The 19,853-nt window shown below is 42.4% G+C and overlaps 1 protein-coding gene across 2 annotated transcripts in view; it reads right to left on the bottom strand.

Annotated features, from left to right (window-relative positions):
* Positions 1-19,853, bottom strand: part of CPQ (carboxypeptidase Q) — a 246,820-nt gene that overhangs the window by 202,203 nt on the left and 24,764 nt on the right. For both annotated transcript variants that reach the window (XM_074944062.1, XM_074944063.1), the window contains exon 2: positions 4,808-5,262. In XM_074944062.1, the coding sequence (XP_074800163.1) occupies positions 4,808-5,234 (427 nt within the window). In that variant the 5' untranslated portion in view covers positions 5,235-5,262. The remainder of the gene's footprint in view (positions 1-4,807; positions 5,263-19,853) is intronic.

Consider the following 19,853-nt stretch of genomic DNA (forward strand, 5'->3'; position numbering starts at 1 on the left):
ACCCAGCCCTATGAGGTGCTGAGTATTTTCAACTCCTGCTGACCTCTTTGGGAGACTCATAGGGATATTTTTTGGCCTCACTAATGCAGACATAAGAATCTCGGCATTATGGCTAGATCAAAGGAAAAGTGAAAACTAGGTCTCTGATGAACCTCCATTATTGAGCCCAGCCTTTCCTTGAAACTGAGCCCTGCAGACCAATGTCAGAATCACAGATTTCTCAAAGGAATTAAAGCACCTCAAAGGAATTAAAGGGAACTGTGTCAATTTGGGGGGAAAAACAACATTTTTCTCTGAAAGTTGGGACCTACTATTTGTTACAAGTACACCACTATTACTGAAATTGAAGAAGCTTACAAAATAATATGTTTCTGTATTGTTTCCAGGCTGCTTATTTTCTATTTCATGTCTAGTCAATTTTACTGTTCCCTATTTACTCTGACAAGGATGAAACTGACTAACTGAGAAGTCCCTTATAAAAATCAGCTTTGGAGCAGAAAAACCTTTATAAAAATAACAATAAAACATTTTAAAAATGAAAGGACAATTTGAGACTGTAAAACAATTTCCATTTTAACCTCCTAATAATTGCCTAAACATTTACCTTTGGGGATGAAATTTTCCCATCTTTACTTTTTGCTCAAAGGGGAATTCTTTCATTTGAGCAAAACACCTTAAAATCTTGGAGTACACAAAGTGAAAATACATTTGTTTTTTATTAAAGCATTCTAGCCTTCCCTCCCTACCTCTTTTTATTTTATTTATTTATTTAAAGAGGCTGAATTTGGAAACATGGCATCTTGACATAATACTTAGCTCAGGTAGTACAACACTGAAGTAGGTTAGCAGTAAGTGTAGCTATATTACTCATACAGAAAGAGTGTAAAAAAGTATGGAGATTGGAGTTCAAAAATGGTCTGATCCTTGCACCATCTTCCTTGGACAAAAAGGCTCTGCTTTCTTGACAAACTGCCTCAGATCCTAAGTGAAAGTGCTCATTCCCCAGTGGGGCAAAACGTTGGGAATGCTCCAACATCAACTGAATTGTTGTATGCATTTCCTAAAAAATGAGTCTTCAGACAAGCTATTCTGTAAAAGTTTGGAGAAAATCAACATTACACTGATTGGGAAGTTCTAATAGCTGAATCTGTAGGTTTACAGCAATGTCTCTTCCAAAGAGACGCTAAGCATGACATTTGTGGATCTTTAAAATGCTCATTTCCATGAGCCAATAGCAATTCAATGCGAGAAGACTCAGATGTTTCTTCATGGACTTTTAGTTACTGTATTTCAAGCAAAGGATGAATTACTCCCACAACTTCTTGGATAAAATGAAAAGTCAATAATGCTGATGAATCTCTGAGGGGACTAATTAGAATATTTCACAAGTGATTTACTGTAGCTCCTTCCTTCCTTCTTTTCTGGAAATTAGGACACAGGAAACAGCACTATCTGGGAGAGAGGGAGTAGGTCTGGGAAATGAATTGCCCAAGAGTCAGAAATGACAAATACCATCTTAGAAAACAGTCTGAAACCATTTCTACACTACAAAATTAAGTTGACCTAACTTACATCGGCATACAGCCGCCTCAGTCTTTACATCACTTGTGCATGTTTCCACTTTGCTCCTTGTGTCAGTGGTGCACGTCCTCACCAGAAGCGCTTGTATCGATAGTACTGTCAGCATGGGGCATTGTGGGATGGCTCCTGAAAGGCAATTACAGTTGACCTAACTATATCTACGCCACTCGTGGAGGTTATGAAGTCAGCATAGCGAGGCAGTTACTTCGGCGGGAGTGAACTTGCATAGTTAGGTCAACGTAAGCTGCCTTATATCTACCTGACTCTGTAGTGTAGACCAGACCTGACAATATATTTTCAGTCTCAAGTTTGAAACTAAGGTGCTTGTTAGGGTGGGCACCTCTCTAAGCAGCAGTTTCTAAATCCCCTTGTTGGCTTGTCTTAGGAGACCTGTGCAGTGGGGATTTCCCTTAAAGGCACCTCCTAAATTGTGCAGTTACTTCAACTATCCGAGACAGTGCAGGTCAGGCATTCACTAATACTTAGCAATTCTGCATATCTTCCCCAGTGTCAGAGCCCAAACAGACAGACTGATCTTGGGGTGACATAACATTAGCTAAAGTTGGCTGGGTGCCCCCTTTCAGCCACCCCCTGGACTGCTGTGAGGGGAATCCAAGCCTCTGAGTCCCTAGGCATTTTCAGCTTACAAAGCCTGAACAGAGCCCAGCCACTGCCCCAATCCCAGGGTCCCTAGGCACATTCCTATAATGCATAAAACACAACCCCTTAACTCCCTCCTGAGAGTTGGAACCGGCAGTCCAGCCACCTAGACCCTCTGGGCAAAATCCTGACTCCTCCAACTCCCCTGTACTTAAACACTCCAGTTCCCAGAACTCCACCCCAAAAGTTTGAAGCTTCTGGTTCATAGTTTACTTTCCTTTGGAGGCATGCAGTGGTTATGAAGCACATGACTCACACTCAGAGCCTTTGCTCAAGTCTAACACATTTGCTCCTTTACTTAATCAAATAATGCACAAGAGAATATAGATCACACTGAAAAATAAACCCTATACATCTCTCTGCTCATTTTCTTCCCCACACCATTCTTTGGGGGTGGAGGAGGGAGTCAGTGTCCCTTGGACTTTCCAGAGTACTTCTGCTTCACTGCATGGATAGAGGGCTACAATGTGGAGTCTTTTTCTCCCTAGGTCAGCCTGCTTCCTTTGCCCCTGACTACTCTGACCTCTTCTCTTGGGAGTCCTGAGGCCAACTGAGCACAGGAAAGCAGACAGCCCCTTCATGCCCACATCTAATGCAGGCCCCTACATGCAGGGTTGCTTCTCTCTACTTTTCAGCTAGAAAGAAAATGGCCAATAACCCCAGAAAGACCACGTCCTCCGGCTTTCTGACTCTCTCTCTTTGTCAGGTGACACCCTTGCCAGCTTCCTCATACATGCACAAATGGTGACTTTGTTGCCAAGCCGACCTCTCCCGACAAAACAGTTCTCCTGGCTGGGAGCCAGACTATTGTCTACAGCAATTACATTTCAACAGTCAGAGCATTTGAAGTCAAATGAAGGAGAAGGACCTGATTAGAAGTAGAGCCCATTTAAAAAGGTGCAAACTTAGTGTCTCCCTGAAAAAACTAGAGAAGTAAGACAAGGCAAGTGTAAATAACTAAATAACTGAGGAAGGCAAATTGTGCATAGACTAGTTTTCTTACTGAGGTGCTCCTCAGTGACTCTTGATTGAGAGTGGGAACATGGTTTTCATTTTCGTTTTCTTTCTAAGTAGCTTGGATGGGAAGTGGAATGGATGAAAAAAACCTAAAACACTGAATGAACTAAAACACCTAATGAATCTACACTAAAAATATGTTTTACAAACACTAAGCCTTATAAATATTATGGGCTAGTTGGCTGATTTTACTAATGTTTCTTAATTGTTTTTCGTTTTAGACACAAGTTTATCCCCATCGTAGGGTTGCCAACTTTCTAATTTCTGAAAACCAGACCCTCCCCCCCGCTCCACCTCTTCCCCCAGGCCCTGCCCCCCGCTTGCTCCTCTACCCCCTCCCACTATCTCTCACTGCTCTCTCCCCACCCCCACTCCCAGCTGGGCTCCCTCTGCTCAGGGGGCTGGGACAGGACCTGCAGCCTGATGTGGAGCCTGCTGACTGACTGCCCATGAGATGAAGGTAGGAGGTGGCCCCAGCTGAGCAGGGGCTGGCGCAGGTTGATGACTCTGCATCTCCCTCCCCCATCTGTAACCAGACTTTTGATGTCTGATCAGTACATCTGACCGGACATTGTACAGGTCCCCTTTCAACCAGACTTTCTGGTCAAAAACTGGGCACCTGACAACCCTACCATCATCTCCCCTTCCCTTCCAAAATTGACAAATGTATAGTTACAAGTTGTCCTGACACCAAATCATGACACTGATTCCATTTACATTTTAAATTTCCAATTTGTCCTGGGTCCCTTACTTGCATGCTGTAATATAAAATTTCCCAAGCAAAAATGAAATTGCTTTTACAATGTGTATTTCAGTAGTTCTCATCATGTGCTAGGCGTGCCATGAGCATACACACACCTCTCTCCTGCCAAGACGAGTTTACAGTTTGAGAAATAAAATCAGTCCTTATTAAAATGTACTGATCAGCTTTCATAACTAAGATTATTTTCACAGAGGATAATACTAAATAGCATAAAGTATTATGGAAAGAAGACTATATTAGGAACACACAACAGTTGCATATGGTAGGACTCCCTGGACAATGCTGCCCCATCCCTTCTGTCTGGATTAGAAAGCTGAGTTCACAAGGCATTAGCATTTGAGGCACCACGTTTAGTAAACTGATTTGAGGAAGTCTAAACTTCTCTAAATTACCAGAAGCACAATAGTCACTGAGGCAGACTACCATTTTGCCTTTACTTGGCAATCATGGCAAAACCTCAAGCAGACAGGTACAGAAAGAGATGGCTTCTTTTGAGAACAGGCTACAGTTTTAGTGTTCAAAGAATAATAAATTAATAATAATAATAAAATCAGGCTAAATTTAAGGAGCTTATCAACTCCAGTTAAATACAGTACAAGTTCCTAAAGTAACACCTCACACAGAAAGTTCCAGCAAAATAGTTCTCTCTGGCTCGCAGCATTTTTATGGCAGAAGGAGAGGACTAGCTTGTCTACTGACATGATTTGGGGGATTCTTTTCGTACCATTATACATTTTGGTTTTTAAAAGCAACAGATAATAAAGTCAAAAGGTAGTAAAGTGTTACCTTCTGGAGGAGTTGCAATACTGCTTCCAAGTCCTAATATAGCAATGCTGTGGTTCCTTGGTGCCAACATCATAGCAGACTCTTCTCCCCTCTCCCAGTGAGGCACTTTTACAGGCTCCAGGTGGACATTTTCCAGCCCATCCTCCTGCAGGACACGGAACATGTATTTGATGGCCATCTCTAGATTTTTGGAGCCGCTGAGTCTAGGTCCAATGGTGTCAACAAAATTTGCCAGTCTTTCATAGGATCTGTTCTGGGCATTGCCATTAACAGCAAGGTTGATAATAGCCTTGGCAATATCGGAATACCCAGCTATTTCTCTTTTAATTTCTTCGAATGTGTGTTGGTGGCAGTCAGCCCTACTTAAAGGTTTCCCGGTGCATTGTGGTAGGAGATAGATGAAAACTATTAAGAATAGGAATTTCATTTTCCTCCTTTTCTTTTACGCAGATGCCCTGTTGGAGGGGGGGAAAAACACAATTTTAAATCATTCAGCTATCAGCAATGCTCTTGTTATTTGTCAAGCAGGCTAAGATAAAAACAAATCTGATCGAAGCAAACTCAAGTGGCAGAGTACTAAACTCAACTTAGAGACAGAATTATTGAAGACAAATGCAAAAAGATACTTAAGCAACTGGACACAAACTTTATTGCTGTTTTAAAAGACATTTCACCCACTGGAATGCAACATTTCTTTAAATAATAGTGTTCTGCACTAAATAAAAACTCAATGCTGCTTCCATTTAAGTCAATGGGATGTTTGCCACTGACTCCACTGGAAGCAGGATTGGTCCCCACTGCTAACCCAACACAGGACAAAGTGCATTACTATTGTCAGCACACAATACATCTGGACAAAAAGTCTTCTGAATCTCTTGTGAATAAAATTGTTTCAGACTGACCAGCTCTATAAATCAATAATATGCACTTTATATAGTACTTTTAATATCAAGATCTCAAAGCAATTTACAAATGTTAAATAAATCCCAATGCCACCATGAGATAAAAATTAATTTCCCCATTGCAGAGATGTGAGGTTAAACTGAGAAATAGGTTTCCTAGCCAGTCACTTGGGGCCGGAATTTCTGATGTCAATGGGAGTAGGGGGTGCTCAGCACCTCTGAAAATCAGGCCCTATGTGACTAGTTCAAGGCTTCTCAGCCCACAAAACCCAAACTTCTACCCTTGAATAATATTTGACAATTCAGTAATCTGGAATGCATACCAGCCAGGTATCTGGTATGCACTATGCAGTACCCACATTCCTGTAATCTCTTATTGTAGTCTGAAGAATGATTATAAAATTACCAAAAGATTACTTCTCCTCTGATTAGGATGTTGAATATTGGCATTCTCTAGGCTGCCTGTCATAAATATAAAGGGAAGGGTAAACACCTTTAAAATCCCTCCTGGCCAGAGGAAAAACCCTTTCACTTGTAAAGGGTTAAGAAGCTAGGATAACCTCGCTGGCACCTGACCAAAATGACCAATGAGGAGACAAGATACTTTCAAAAGCTGGGGGGAGGGAGAAACAAAGCAGCTCTCTCTGTCTGGGGATGCTTTTGCCGGGGACAGAACAGGAATGGAGTCTTAGAACTTAGTAAGTAATCTAGCTAGATATGCGTTAGATTCTGATTCCTTTAAATGGCTGAGAAAATAAGCTGTGCTGAATGGAATGTAGATTCCTGTTTTTGTGTCTTTTTGTAACTTAAGGTTTTGCCTAGAGGGATTCTCTATCTTTTGAATCTAATTACCCTGTAAGGTATTTACCATCCTGATTTTACAGAGGTGATTCTTTTACTTTTTCTTCTATTAAAATTCTTCTTTTAAGAATCTGATTGCTTTTTCATTGTTCTTAAGATCCAAGGGTTTGGGTCTGTGTTCACCTATGCAAATTGGTGAGGATTTTTATCAAGCCTTCCCCAGGAAAGGGGGGGTAAGTGTTGGGAGGATTTTGGGGGGAAAGATGTTTCCAAACGGACTCTTTCCCAGTAATATACCAGTTAGACGTTTGGTGGTGCAGCGATAAAGTCCAAGGGCAAAAGGTAAAATAGTTTGTACCTTGGGGAAGTTTTAACCTAAGCTGGTAAAAATAAGCTTAGGAGGTTTTCATGCAGGTCCCCATATCTGTACCCTAGAGTTCAGAGTGGGGAAGGAACCTTGACACTGCCAGTCAAATAACACTTAGAACATGGCTTCAGAGGGTGACCAGATATTTCACAATATAGCATCTCTATGTCTGAGTCCATATATTTGCACAAGTGTGATATTTGTTTTAGGTACCTATATTTATCTTTGTTAAACCATATGCCATTAGCCACACTATCAGAGGCTCGTTCACCTGCACATCTACCAATGTGATATATGCCATCACGTGCCAGCAATGCCCCTCTGCCATGTATATTGGCCAAACCGGACAGTCTCTACGTAAAAGAATAAATGGACACAAATCAAACGTCAGGAATTATAACATTCAAAAACCAGTCGGAGAACACTTCAGTCTCTCTGGTCACTCGATTACAGACCTAAAAGTGGCAATTCTTCAACAAAAAAAGTCAAAAACAGACTCCAGCGAGAGACTGCTGAATTGGAATTAATTTGCAAACTGGACACCATTGCATGAGGCTTGAATAAAGACTGGGAGTGGATGGGTCATTACACAAAGTAAAACTATTTCCCCATGTTTATTCCCCCCACTGTTCCTCACACGTTCTCGTCAACTGCTGGAAATGGCCCACCTTGATTATCACTACAAAAGGTTTTTTTTTCTCTCCTGCTGGTAATAGCTCACCTTACCTGATCACTCTCATTACAGTGTGTATGGTAACACCCATTGTTTCATGTTCTCTGTACATATAACATCTCCGCACTGTATTTTCCACTGCATGCATCCGATGAAGTGAGCTGTAGCTCACGAAAGCTTATGCTCAAATAAATTTGTTAGTCTCTAAGGTGCCACAGGTACTCCTTTTCTTTCAACTATCTTCATTATTCCTACTTTAGACGTTCTCAACTGGTTTTATCTCCATCAAGTTGTCAACCTCTTTAAAAAAGATTCATAGATTCACAGATACTAAGGTCAGAAGGGACCATTATGATCATCTAGTCCGACCTCCTGCACAACGCAGGCCACAGAATCTCACCCACCCACTCCTGCGAAAAACCTCTCACCTATGTCTGAGCTACTGAAGTCCTCAAATCGTAGTTTAAAGACTTCAAGGAGCAGAGAATCCTCCAGCAAGCGACCCGTGCCCCATGCTACAGAGGAAGGCGAAAAACCTCCAGGGCCTCTTCCAATCTGCCCTGGAGGAAAATTCCTTCCCGACCCCAAATATGGCGATATGGGCAAGATTCACCAGCCAGATACTACAGAAAATTCTTTCCTGGGTAACTCAGATCCTACCCCATCTAACATCCCATTACAGGCCATTAGGCCTATTTACCATGAATATTTAAAGATCAATTAATTACCAAAATCATGTTATCCCATCATACCATCTCCTCCATAAACTTATTGAGTTTAATCTTAAAGCCAGATAGATCTTTTGCCCCCACTGCTTCCCTTGGAAGGCTATTCCAAAACTTCACTCCTCTGATGGTTAGAAACCTTCGTCTAATTTCAAGTCTAAACTTCCCAATGACCAGTTTATATCCATTTGTTCTAAAATACAAGTAAGCTGACTCAGGAACTTCTGGAAGCATTTGAAAGGCTTGCAAGTTTCTTAGTTCTGTGGTTTTTGTTATAAAAGCATTGGAAGGTAGAATATGTAAAACTCTTTATTCTTATACACAAGAAGCTAGAATTGTTACACTTTCCTTTGAATTTAAATTGAGCTTCTATCTGAACGCTAAATATTATGCTCTTAGATGTTAAACACTTTTAAAAAGTTTAATAATGAAAATTAAAACCCTTTAGATGGTCCTAAATCTACAGATGTTCAGAGACCTTTTTAAAAATAAGAATACGATGCCAATTAGTCCCTGAAGGGTTTGATATACTCCTTTCACACATTTATGCACTCTTTATAACCAATAGTAAGAAATTACATTTTTCACAGAGAAAAAAACATGTTTTTTAGAAAAACCTTAATTGTAAATGCAAAATGTAGTTTACTCTACAAAGGATGTTATTCTTGGTAATAATTGTTCTGTGCAGGGGTGAGAGACTAATTGAGTGAATGTTTGTAAAGTGCTTTGAAAATGAAAAAAAGGGCTCTACTGCCAAAGTATTATTTTAAGCTGTCCACATTATATTTTCAGGTATTCTTCACCTCTACAATTTAACAAATATTTCTGGATATGTGTACTATTCATTTTATCATCACTGACTTGAGAAATTTTTATGGACACATACGTACCTACGTGGATGTTACCAGTAAAAACAGCAGAATACTCAAATATACTGCTGTACAGGTTTTCAAAGCACTATACAAACATTACTTTATTAATTCTCAATAGCCCTGTGCAGTATGTAAATTTTCAGCAAGGCTCTATGACTTCATAGATTATAAATCCAGAAGGGATTGCTGTGATCATGTAGTCTGACCTCCAACACAGGCCATAGGACAACCCTGAATATATTCCTGTTGCTCAAAGTCATACAGCAATTCAGTGGTAGAAGTGATGGCTGTCAGACATACACCAAGCTAATACTCAGTTTTTAAAACCCTTAACAGCAAATGCCCAAACTATAATTAAGAACTCCTCAATCCTTTTTCTGAACAAACATTTCTTGCAGTCGACCCTATGTTGATGTACTCACTTCTCCTCGACATCCATCTTAGTCCATTTCTCAGCACTTTTTTTTTTAAATCCATCTTAGAACTTCATCATTCTAAAGGTGCTTTTTAATCTGACTACTGCTGACCCCATATCTATTCTTTTTTCTACTCCTCATGCCCTGAACCCTTTCTTCTCCTTCATTAGTTTCACCATCTTTAAATGTATATTTATATTTCCACACAAAAATCTTTGTTTAGGTGAAGGTTGCAGGCGCACACTGGCTTGACTGCATATTACCTTTCAAGAACCACAGAGTTAAGAACAACAGCAAGCCCTCTAAATATTAGATACCCAATACATTCAGGTGTTAAACTTACAAGAAACCTAGACCCCTTTAAAATTTGGAAATGCACAGCAGCCAAGGTACCCAAACTATAAAGATACTTTGATGTTTCTCAGGATCTTACTGCAGAATCATAGCCATCCAGAGCAGTCTCAGTGACCATAAAAACTACAATACCTTACTCTTGATCATATAGCAACTATGAAGGGATATTCTCCTTCCCCATGTAGACCCTCTCTTTTCCACTCCCTCCAGGATGAGCACATTGGTGTTCATATATGCACCACAGAGACAAAGGAAAGGGTTTAGGGCTCAAGGGGTCATCTTTCTCCCATATCGGGTCCTCTGTGGTAAGGAGACCACTAGATTGGGAGGGTCTGGCTTGGTAGCATGTTAGAAGGAGCTGGAGCAATGATTTCAGTAGTAAGTCAGTAAGCATTTAGGACACGTCTATCCTGCCTATTTGCTACTTAAAGAAAACACGTGTATACCTAAACAGATGGAAAAGTAGCATAGCCTGTGGACCTTGGAATCAAAGGGAACAGAAGAGGTCAGCTCACATCATTTTTGGGAGACCCAATTACTAGACTTTTAAAATTGAGACCCAGAAGAGGATCCATAATCTCTTCTGGGATGCTGACAGTGCAAAGGCCTTAGAGGCACAGAATGAAAGAGCAGAGGAGTTTGAGGATTACCTCAGGGCATTCAGAGAGGGAACTATAAAGGCAGAGGTACAGATTTAGTTATTATTATATGGTTACACTACAGCCAGAATACTGGTGTGTTTTTTTATTTTTAAGCAGTATGTTTTTCCCATGTTCCTTCTCCTTGGACTGATCAGTTACATGGTCCTAGCCACCCTCTGGTAGAGACATTAGTAATTTTCGCAGGACTGCTCTGTTCACTTTCCTCTGATTTTGCCAAGCTTATCATCTCCACAAACAAGTAAATGAGCTAATCTGATTTTCGCCATAAGCGGAAGTTCTGCAATGTGGAATAAGACAAGGATTTAGTAGAGTTAGCATCAAGATTGGCGAGGTTTTGGGCGGGGAGGTTTAGTGTTTGCAAATCCCCTGAACAAAGCTGATGTAATTAGGAGTTTTTATATGGGAAACACAGGTTTAAAAAAATAATGTTTGCAAATGCATCTAGACACAAATTTTCAACTTACTGTATTTTTTTAGTTGGAAAACTGAACCCCTTAACTCAAAAATGCAGTCTTCACTAGGAGATTGCTGCTACAGTAACTCCCTGCTTAACGTTGTAGTTATGTTCCTGAAAAATGCTACTTTAAGTGAAATCATGTTAAGTGAATCCAATTTCCCCATAAGAATTAATGTAAATAGGCAGGGGTTAGGTTCCAGGGAAATTTTTTTTGCAAGACAAAAGACTATTTATACATACATATATATACATACACACACACACACATATATATGCACAGTATAAGTTTTAAGCAAACAATTTAATACTGTACACAGCAATGATGATTGTGAAGCTTGGTTGAAGTGGTGAAGTCAGAGGGTGGAAGAGGGCGGGATATTTCCCGGGGAATGCCTTACTGCTAAATGATGACCGAGCACTCGGCTAAGCCCTCAGGTTAACCCATTGTTGTTAATGGAGCCTCACACTCTACAGGGCAGCACGAATGGAGGGAGGGGAAACAGCATGGCAGACAGAGACAGACACACACACGGGGTATGAGAGAGACACTCATTGCCTTTTTACCTTTTTACGTAGATCAGCAAGTTGAGACAGCAGCTGCTGCCAGCAAGCTCCCTCCATCCTGATCCCTGTCGTGTCCCTCCATCTGTGTAGATGGGGGGCAGAAGCAGGGGCAAAGGGGGACACCCTGACATTAGCACCCCTCTTCCCCCCACCCCTGCACAGCAAGCAGGAGGCTCCGGGGAGCAGCTCCAAGGCAGAGGGTAGGAGCAGCACATGGCAGTGGGGAAGGGACAGCTGAACTGCGGGCAATTGATAGCCTGCTGGGCGGCTGCCGCACAGGGAACTCAGGGGAGCGGGGAGCTGATGGGGGAGGCGGGGGCCGCTGCTGGTCCACGCTGGTTCCAAGCCCCCATCACTAGCTCCAATGGGCTGCTCTTTCTGCAAGCAGTGGACAAAGCAGGCGGCTGCCAAACGAGGCTATAAGGGAGCATTGCACAACTAATTGATCAGCAACGTAACAACCGGGACGACGTTAAGTGAGGAGTTACTGTACTGGTCCCACCCCAAGGGGAGCTCCATGCAGAATTGTATCTAGGTCCCAGAATTCCTCTTGAAGCTTCCCAATGCACAACGGGAGCACATGTGCGGCTAAAGGCTTTTGCAGATGCAGCATACTCCCCATCATATGACCCAGCAATTCCACTGACCATGAGTGGCAGAGGTCTAGCTCACAGCCCTGCTTCCTCCCTTTGGGAGGAGCATAAGAATAATGATTGAAACTTGTTCAAGGGTGCAAGGATCACAGCAAGGCTTATAATGCTCTCCTGGAGCAGCCCAGCAGGATGTAGTCAGTCGTTAGTACATTGTAGGAATCACTCATTACTTGACAAAGTAACATCATACTCTGTTATACTACAATACACCAAGCACTCTGCTCCTTATGCAGAAGGAGAAGAGAGCATCTGTTGTCTCAGTCCACGGAAAATGAAATTCAGCATTTCAATGAATCGGCTGGGAAAATAACGTGCTGATCCTTACATAATCCACTAGTCAGATATTAATCAGATTTAGCAAACGAAAACAACTGTACCAGAGAGATTAACAGTCATAGGACTTAATGATTACTCAGCATATTTAATCAATCATTTGAAAACAAAAATCAGCACTTTGTTAGAACGTAGGCTACAAAATGAGACACTAAAAAGCAAAGCAAGTGTTCAGCAAGTACATGCTTCCAACAGGGAGTTCGAATAGGGCGTTAGAACCAACTTGCAGACTCTTCACTACAGAAAAACAAAGGTAAGATTAGAAACTAGGGAGATTTAAAAAAATAGAAACATGAAGACTTGTCCATATGGTGCATTGATGTGCACCACTTGGGGTGTAAATTCCAGTGTGCACCAGCACATTGTGCACCAACTGTACCTGTGGACCCTGCTGGTGCGAATTAAAAGTTCCCTAGTGCAAAGCCATTTCTTTGCCAATTACAAATTTCATCCCTGCTTTCATCCAGACTTCCCTGTGGACTCTCCAGCTCCTGCAGCATACAGCTGGGTTAAACACCTACTGCAGGACACACCCGGCTTTGCGGTGGGGGACAAGGTCTACCCGAAATGTAAAATCCAAGCACCCGTCAGCAAAATTGGATCACTAGTATAACGGTCCCTTCCCAATAATTAAATAAATCAACCCACTACCTTTAAGTTATAGCTTCCAGAATCTGAAAATCCACCCCACCTTCCATGGCCCTCTCCTGACACCACACACAGAAAACCCATTTCCGGACTGCTTCAACCCGCTGCCTGCACTGGTAACTGTTCAGGCCAGGAAAAGTATATAGTCAAGCAGATTCTATACTCCAGTGGGTGCAGGGCAAGCTATTCTACTCGACAGACTGGCAAGGCTAGAGTCCAGATGAACAATCTTGGGAACCTGAGAACATTCATGCCCCAGACCTAGGGTTACCAGGTGTCCGGTTTTTGACTGGAACTCCTGGTCAGAAAGGGACCCTGGCGGCTCCAGTCAGCACTGCTGACTGGGCCCTTAGTAGTGCAGTCGGCAGCACAGCGGGGCTAAGGCAGGTGCAGCGGGGCTACGCATAGGGGCATAGGAGCCGGAGGGGGGACATGCCGCTGTTTCCAGGAGCCACACGGAGCCATGGCAAGCAGGGAGCCTGCCTTAGCCCCAAGTGCCGGCTCCACAGCTCCCATTGGCCAGGAACCATGGCCAATGGGAGCTGTGGGGGCGGCGCCTGCGGACGGGACAGCACATAGAGCCGCCTGGCTACGCCTCCACATAGAAGCCAGAGGGAGGGACATGCTGCTGCTTCTGGGAGCTATTTGAGGTAAGCACCACCCGGAGCCTGCACCCCTGACCTCCTCCCGCACCCCGACCCCCTGCTCCAACCCTAATCCCCCTCCTGCCCTCAGAACTCCCCGATCCCAGCCCGGAGCACCCTCCTGCACCCCAAAACCTTCATCCCCAGCCCCACCACTGAGCCCACACCCCCAACTAGAGCCCTCACCCCCCCTACACTCCAATCTCCTGCCCCAGCCTGGAACCCTCTTCCCCCACTCTGAATCCCCCAGCCCGAAGCCCTCTCCTGCACTCCAGATCCCTCATCCCCAGCCCCACCCCAGAGCCCGCTCCCCCAGCCGGAGCCCTCACCCCCCCTGAACCCCAATCCGCTGCCCCAGCCCAGAGCCCCCTCCCACACCCTGAACCCCTCATTTTAGCCCCACCCCAGAGCCTGCACCCCATTCGGCACCCCAACCCCTGAGCCAGTGTGGTGAAAATGAGCGAGTGAGGGTGAGGAGAGCAAGCGACAGAGGGAGAGGGGATGGAGTGAGCAGGGGGACAGGGCCTCAGAGAAGGAGTGGGGCAAGGGTGTTCAGTTTTGTGCGAGCAGAAAGTTGGCAACTCTACCCAGACATACGATGGGTTTTCCACCAGGCCCATCCTGACAGGCTGAATCCAAGGGCCCCTGGAAGGCACCCCATAAGGAGTGGGGTACTGTCACCCAGATGCAGCTCATTGCCCTCAGCTAATTCAGCAAATTAACCTGGCTCCTAATTGCCCAAAGACTCCATCAGGCACCTTCTTAAACTCTGCAGCAGCCCTGTGTCCCTGGCTGCCCAATAGCATTCCATGCCTGCAGCGGTGTCTCTGGTCCTGCTTTTTGCTCCTGGCCCTTGCTCAAGAACTCTGCTCCAGCTGATACTCTGGCTCTGACCCTCTGATCCTGATTCCTGGCTCTCAGCTCCAGCTAACCCCCTGTGCATGGTAACGCAGCTCCTGATTGGGCTCTGGTCACCTCTGCTCCAACCACGAGGCCAGCCTCCTGCTATGACCATTAGGCAAGACCACCCACAGCCTGGTGCATAACACAGAGAGAAAACTTAAATGAATAAGTGTCTGAGAAACTCATCTATTCTATTGTGGTAAGGTTTCCCAAAATCCCAGTTGAAAAAAAATACAGACAGAAAGAACACAGTTCACAAGGGTCATGGTTATGGGAAATGAGGAAAGGAAACAATAGGTTTAGGATAATAACCACTTAATTGCTAAAGGTCTTCTAAATCTGTGAAGTATTGTTTCCCCAACTATGTACAGTGTGATTGTCCTCCAAGGAATGCAGGAAATCACATATCTTGAAATACATGAGTTGGTTAGGATAACATCAGATTACACTAAAAAGCCCCAGGCTAAGGAGAAAGAACTTGCATGCTGAACAGAGATGTCCGATACATTTAGTGACACGTAAGAGAAAGTCTGTTGTGACAGCTGTGGAGTAAGATGGCTTGAAGGTTAGATAGATTTGCAATATTAGAAGGAGATTTCCCCTTTAAAAAGTCACAGGGTTCTTCCATCACACGGAAAGAGAAAGCAGCATAAAAGCTTTAGAAACCTGAAATGTGAAGTAGTAAAACAGATATTTCTCCAGGATTGCTCTCCAGTGTTGCCAAGATTTGCAAATGAAACATCATCCTAGATAATAATCAGTTAAGGCTCTTGGCTCTGGGAACCCACCCAGCCAAAGTTAAAATTATGACTTGAACTACAGAGTCCTTCTCATTAACTTTTTTGCATCTAGAACTTGGGGAGGGAAGGAAACTGGATACAACTCGGAAGTCTTACTATATGTGGACCTTGAAGCCTGACACAGCAGATATAGGGCCAGCTCTTGAGCTGGTGTGTACCAGCATAGCTCCATTGACTTCAACAGAACCATGCTGATTTAAAACAGCTCAGGATCTGGCCTGTAGGTTGTTGGGTTTTTTAAGTATTCTTTGTAGGCAATGAAAATGACTACAGTGGACATTATAGGAAATGAAGTGTTTAAAAAGGATTTGGGATCTGAGTTTGGAGACCGCCTAGAAGAGGTGTTACAGGTACTGATGCTTGCTACCCAGTTGAAGAATGTAACCTTTTTATACCTGTATTTAAAGTACCATTGTATAATGTATACTGAAGTGGAAAGGCAAAACTGCGCTAAACTTTTCAACAGAAAGCCTCAGGCTCTCAGTGTGATACTTTGATGTCATCTCACTCATGAGCTGCTACTAAAACAGTTGACAACAAGCCTGGAAAATCACACCATGAATAACAGCAATGGTCAGTCTGCAATTTGTCCAAGAAACAGTGAAGGCCAAGACAAAAAAAAAAAAAAAGAGAAAATGGACAACAGTTAATCAAAGAGCAATGCTTAAACCAAACAAAAGCTGAGATAAAATAGCAGAAATAACTGTCAGTGAAGTATCCAAGATTAAAAATCCTTGCCAAGGAAAAATGTCATTCTTTTGGATTAGAGGCACAAGACCAAGATGTGAGTCAAGTGGGAATCTCAAATAAGGAAGTAACTGAGTGAAACACATTCAATGGGAGGAGGAGATTTGTAAAGCAATAATCCTAAAAGAGGCACAATGATGTGAATGTTACAATGGATATGACTAACAGTAGATACAAGCTAGTGGTGTGAAAAGGCAACTGTAAAATCAGTGGAGTTTTGGATAGCATACACAAATACATCACATTACAGAGTAGGGAGGAAACATTTTCTCTCTCTCACATGTCGGCAAACACCCCTCAAACTGTGAATTCAGCTTTGGGCGAAATCTCTATATTAGCAAGATATTTACAAACTTAAGGGAAGTCACAGAACAGAAATAAAATTACAGAGTGGATTTGAAGGAACTGATTTTTGAGAAAAGATAAAAGGACACATGTATATTATAGGGTGAGATGACCGAGAGTGACCTCTTATATTTAGGGCATATCACACTTTCCATTATAAAAAATTGTTGCAACTTTTTGTCTGAGAATCTCTAGTACTTTTATTGATTAGAGCAGGCCTGGGAATACATGCACGCCTTTCATTTCTCCATGACATCCAGTTTGGATTTGGTTGAGCTATAAACTGTTAAGAATTATCATTTACCTTCTCTTGTTTGAGTTTCTCAGGAAACTTTTGGCAGCAGGGAAAAATAATCAACATTCGAAACAGCTGAGCCCACCCCACAACAAAACCAGCAGACAATGCACTGCAAACACAAAGCTGCTGGAGCAGAGGCAATGGGTAGGGACATGGGAAGGGTGTGAGGTGGCCAGATATGTGGGTAGACTTTGCAGCCTTTTCTACAGGAAGACAAAAGCCATCTTGTACAACTGAACAAATAATAGCATCTCACAAAGACCTTCTCCCCCATAACTCCCTCCTGTGGTTTTTACCTCAGGACAGGATGATCTGGACCATGGCAAAGGATGTGAACAACTGAGAGAAAAGAAGAGGCTAAAGGTTGGAGTTTTGGGGACTCAAAGACTAAGAGAATTTACACTTAAGAGGCAAATACTAAGAGATCAAATTCTGAGCTAGCTACACTGCTTCATCATTCAGCCACACTGAAACCAAGGTCAAACAAAATGTCTTGTATCCTGTATTTGCTAGTTAAGATGTACTCCTCCAGCTCTGATGCCAAATGTTTTGATTTCAAGGATTCCACTCTAAGACTAGCAGAGCAAATCTGGCTGAATAAAGGGAAACCTACATGCCAAGATAAAGCTGAAAACAGGAACGGTTATCTATGGAGCAACTGATCAACAAATCTCACCTGGATAATGCAAGTCTCTGAGGTTGAGGGGTGAAAGTTCTATTGGGATTTTACCAAGTTTCCTCAACAGCAGTCAATATGGGGCTGTGACTTTATCCGTCAGACGCCTGCACGGGCTGGTCTGCTAACCCTGTGGAATTATGGAAGCTGAATACAATCAGTTTGCCAAATCATTCAGCAGTTACAAAGACATTTCTTGGAGCTCCTCCAAGGAGCATTCCAGCAGAGAGGCTGTTCAGCTTTGCTGAAGATAGGTACACTCAACATTGCAGCATACTTTTGACAGAAAACGCCAAGACTCTCTTTAATGCAATTTGCCAATAGTTATATTTCAGTGCTAAGGGAGAGTATTTTCTACTAAAGCTTTTCACCAAAAATAAGAACTGGACAAGTGAAGTACTGCAAAGGGAAAGGACCTAAATTACTTTCTTTTAAAAAAAAAAAAAAAAAGAAGTGCTAATACATACTGTTCAGTGGACGAAGTTCTTTTCTGGTGTAACTTCACTGACTTCAATGAAATTACACGGGTGGATAATTTGACTTAATAGTCATAAAGCACTCTTATAATATACTACATCTTTCTAAGGCCACAATCCTACAAAGCATTTCACCAGCTGCTTAATTTTGCTCACTGGAGTATAAATCACTGAAATCAATAGAACAAGAACTAAGTTATTTGTAAATGCTTTGAAAGAACAGGCCCATAAGATTAACACCAAAATTTTCAAAAGCATCCAGTGATTTTGGCTGCCTCAGTTGAGATACATAGAGACTGACTTTTCAGACTTGTGGAGCATCCACAGTCCCAAATGAAGTCAATGGGTGCTGCAGATTATTCAGCATCTCTGGAAAGCATTAGAGATTTCAACACAATGCTACAACAAACTTTACAGCTCAAAATATTAGTTTATCTGATCGTTTTCATTATTCGACTAAGACTGCTACCTTCTTTTTGGTGTTGAAACTTCAGAAAAAATAGGTTAATCACATTCCTAGGGTGCTTACATGCAACTGACTATGCAAAGTTGAAAAGTTTGCTGATTCCTGGTTGAAAATATTGCTGCACTTATTGGGGAAATTGGTATCTGGTCTTTTATTTCTTTGTCATAAGATATGCCTTCAGGGCCTCTCTTTCCACCCCCAACCCAAGTGGTGGATTGACAAGCACCAACTGTACGAAAAGAACATAATTTAAATTATTTCCTATTGTGTTAGAGATCTTCTCTCCAGCAACTATATACAAGCTTGTTAATTAGCATTATGGATAAAAAAGGATATTTATTTCAATTATGTGTGCTATCAGTTATGAGGTTTATGACAAGGGTAGAATGCTGCTATGTAAACAACATATTCTGATATAGTAATACTAACAATAATATCAACTTATGTGTATCATATTAGTTGGGCCAATATTCCCCTTTGTGTTGTACTGCAACATACCAAACTCAAGAAAAGTTTTTAAAAAGCTAGGTGGAAGAACTGGAGAGCAGGTACTGTATTGACAAGAATCACGCACAATAAAGAAATATATTTAAGATGTTTATAAATAGCCTGAAGATAGTTCTTCAGCCCATTTGAAGAAACAAACTTTTGAAACAAGGTCTCTTTCTTTTTGGTGCTGAACTTAACTCCAACAGCACTTGTTAGCAAACCCTATTCCCAAAGGATAAGTTTTCACCATGTAGTGGACCTTTCACTATTCTGATCAGTGTCTACCAAGAACAGAGAGGGGGTTTTTGATTTTTGATTTTTAAAGTGGAGGGCTCTAGATTGTCTATGTATTCAGTCACTGAAGAGAGTTTTAATTTCCTTCACTACTGCACAGACCAAAAATGAACCGGACAGAATCATTTGCATTTTTGTAGGAGAAGGGAATTCAGTTAGTACTCAAGATACCTAATATTATTAATTACTATTTGTATTCTATTACCACCTAGAGGTCCCAGCCGAGATCAGGGCCCCATTGTGCTCAGCATGTCATAGACATATAGGCTATGTCAACACTTCAGTTAGAGGTGTGACTGCAGCATGTGTAGACATACACATTATTCTAGCTGTCATCTAGTTAGCCTGAATAACAATAGCAGTGAAGACTCAGCAGCAGGGCAACAGCACCGGCTAGAATACATACCCAGGTCCCAAGTGGGCTTGAACAGCCTGTGCTACTGTGACTGATTGTGACTGCAGCACAGATCCAAACGGAGAG

The sequence above is a fragment of the Natator depressus genome, chromosome 2 (assembly GCF_965152275.1).
Source record: "Natator depressus isolate rNatDep1 chromosome 2, rNatDep2.hap1, whole genome shotgun sequence".
NCBI lineage: Eukaryota > Metazoa > Chordata > Testudines > Cheloniidae > Natator > Natator depressus.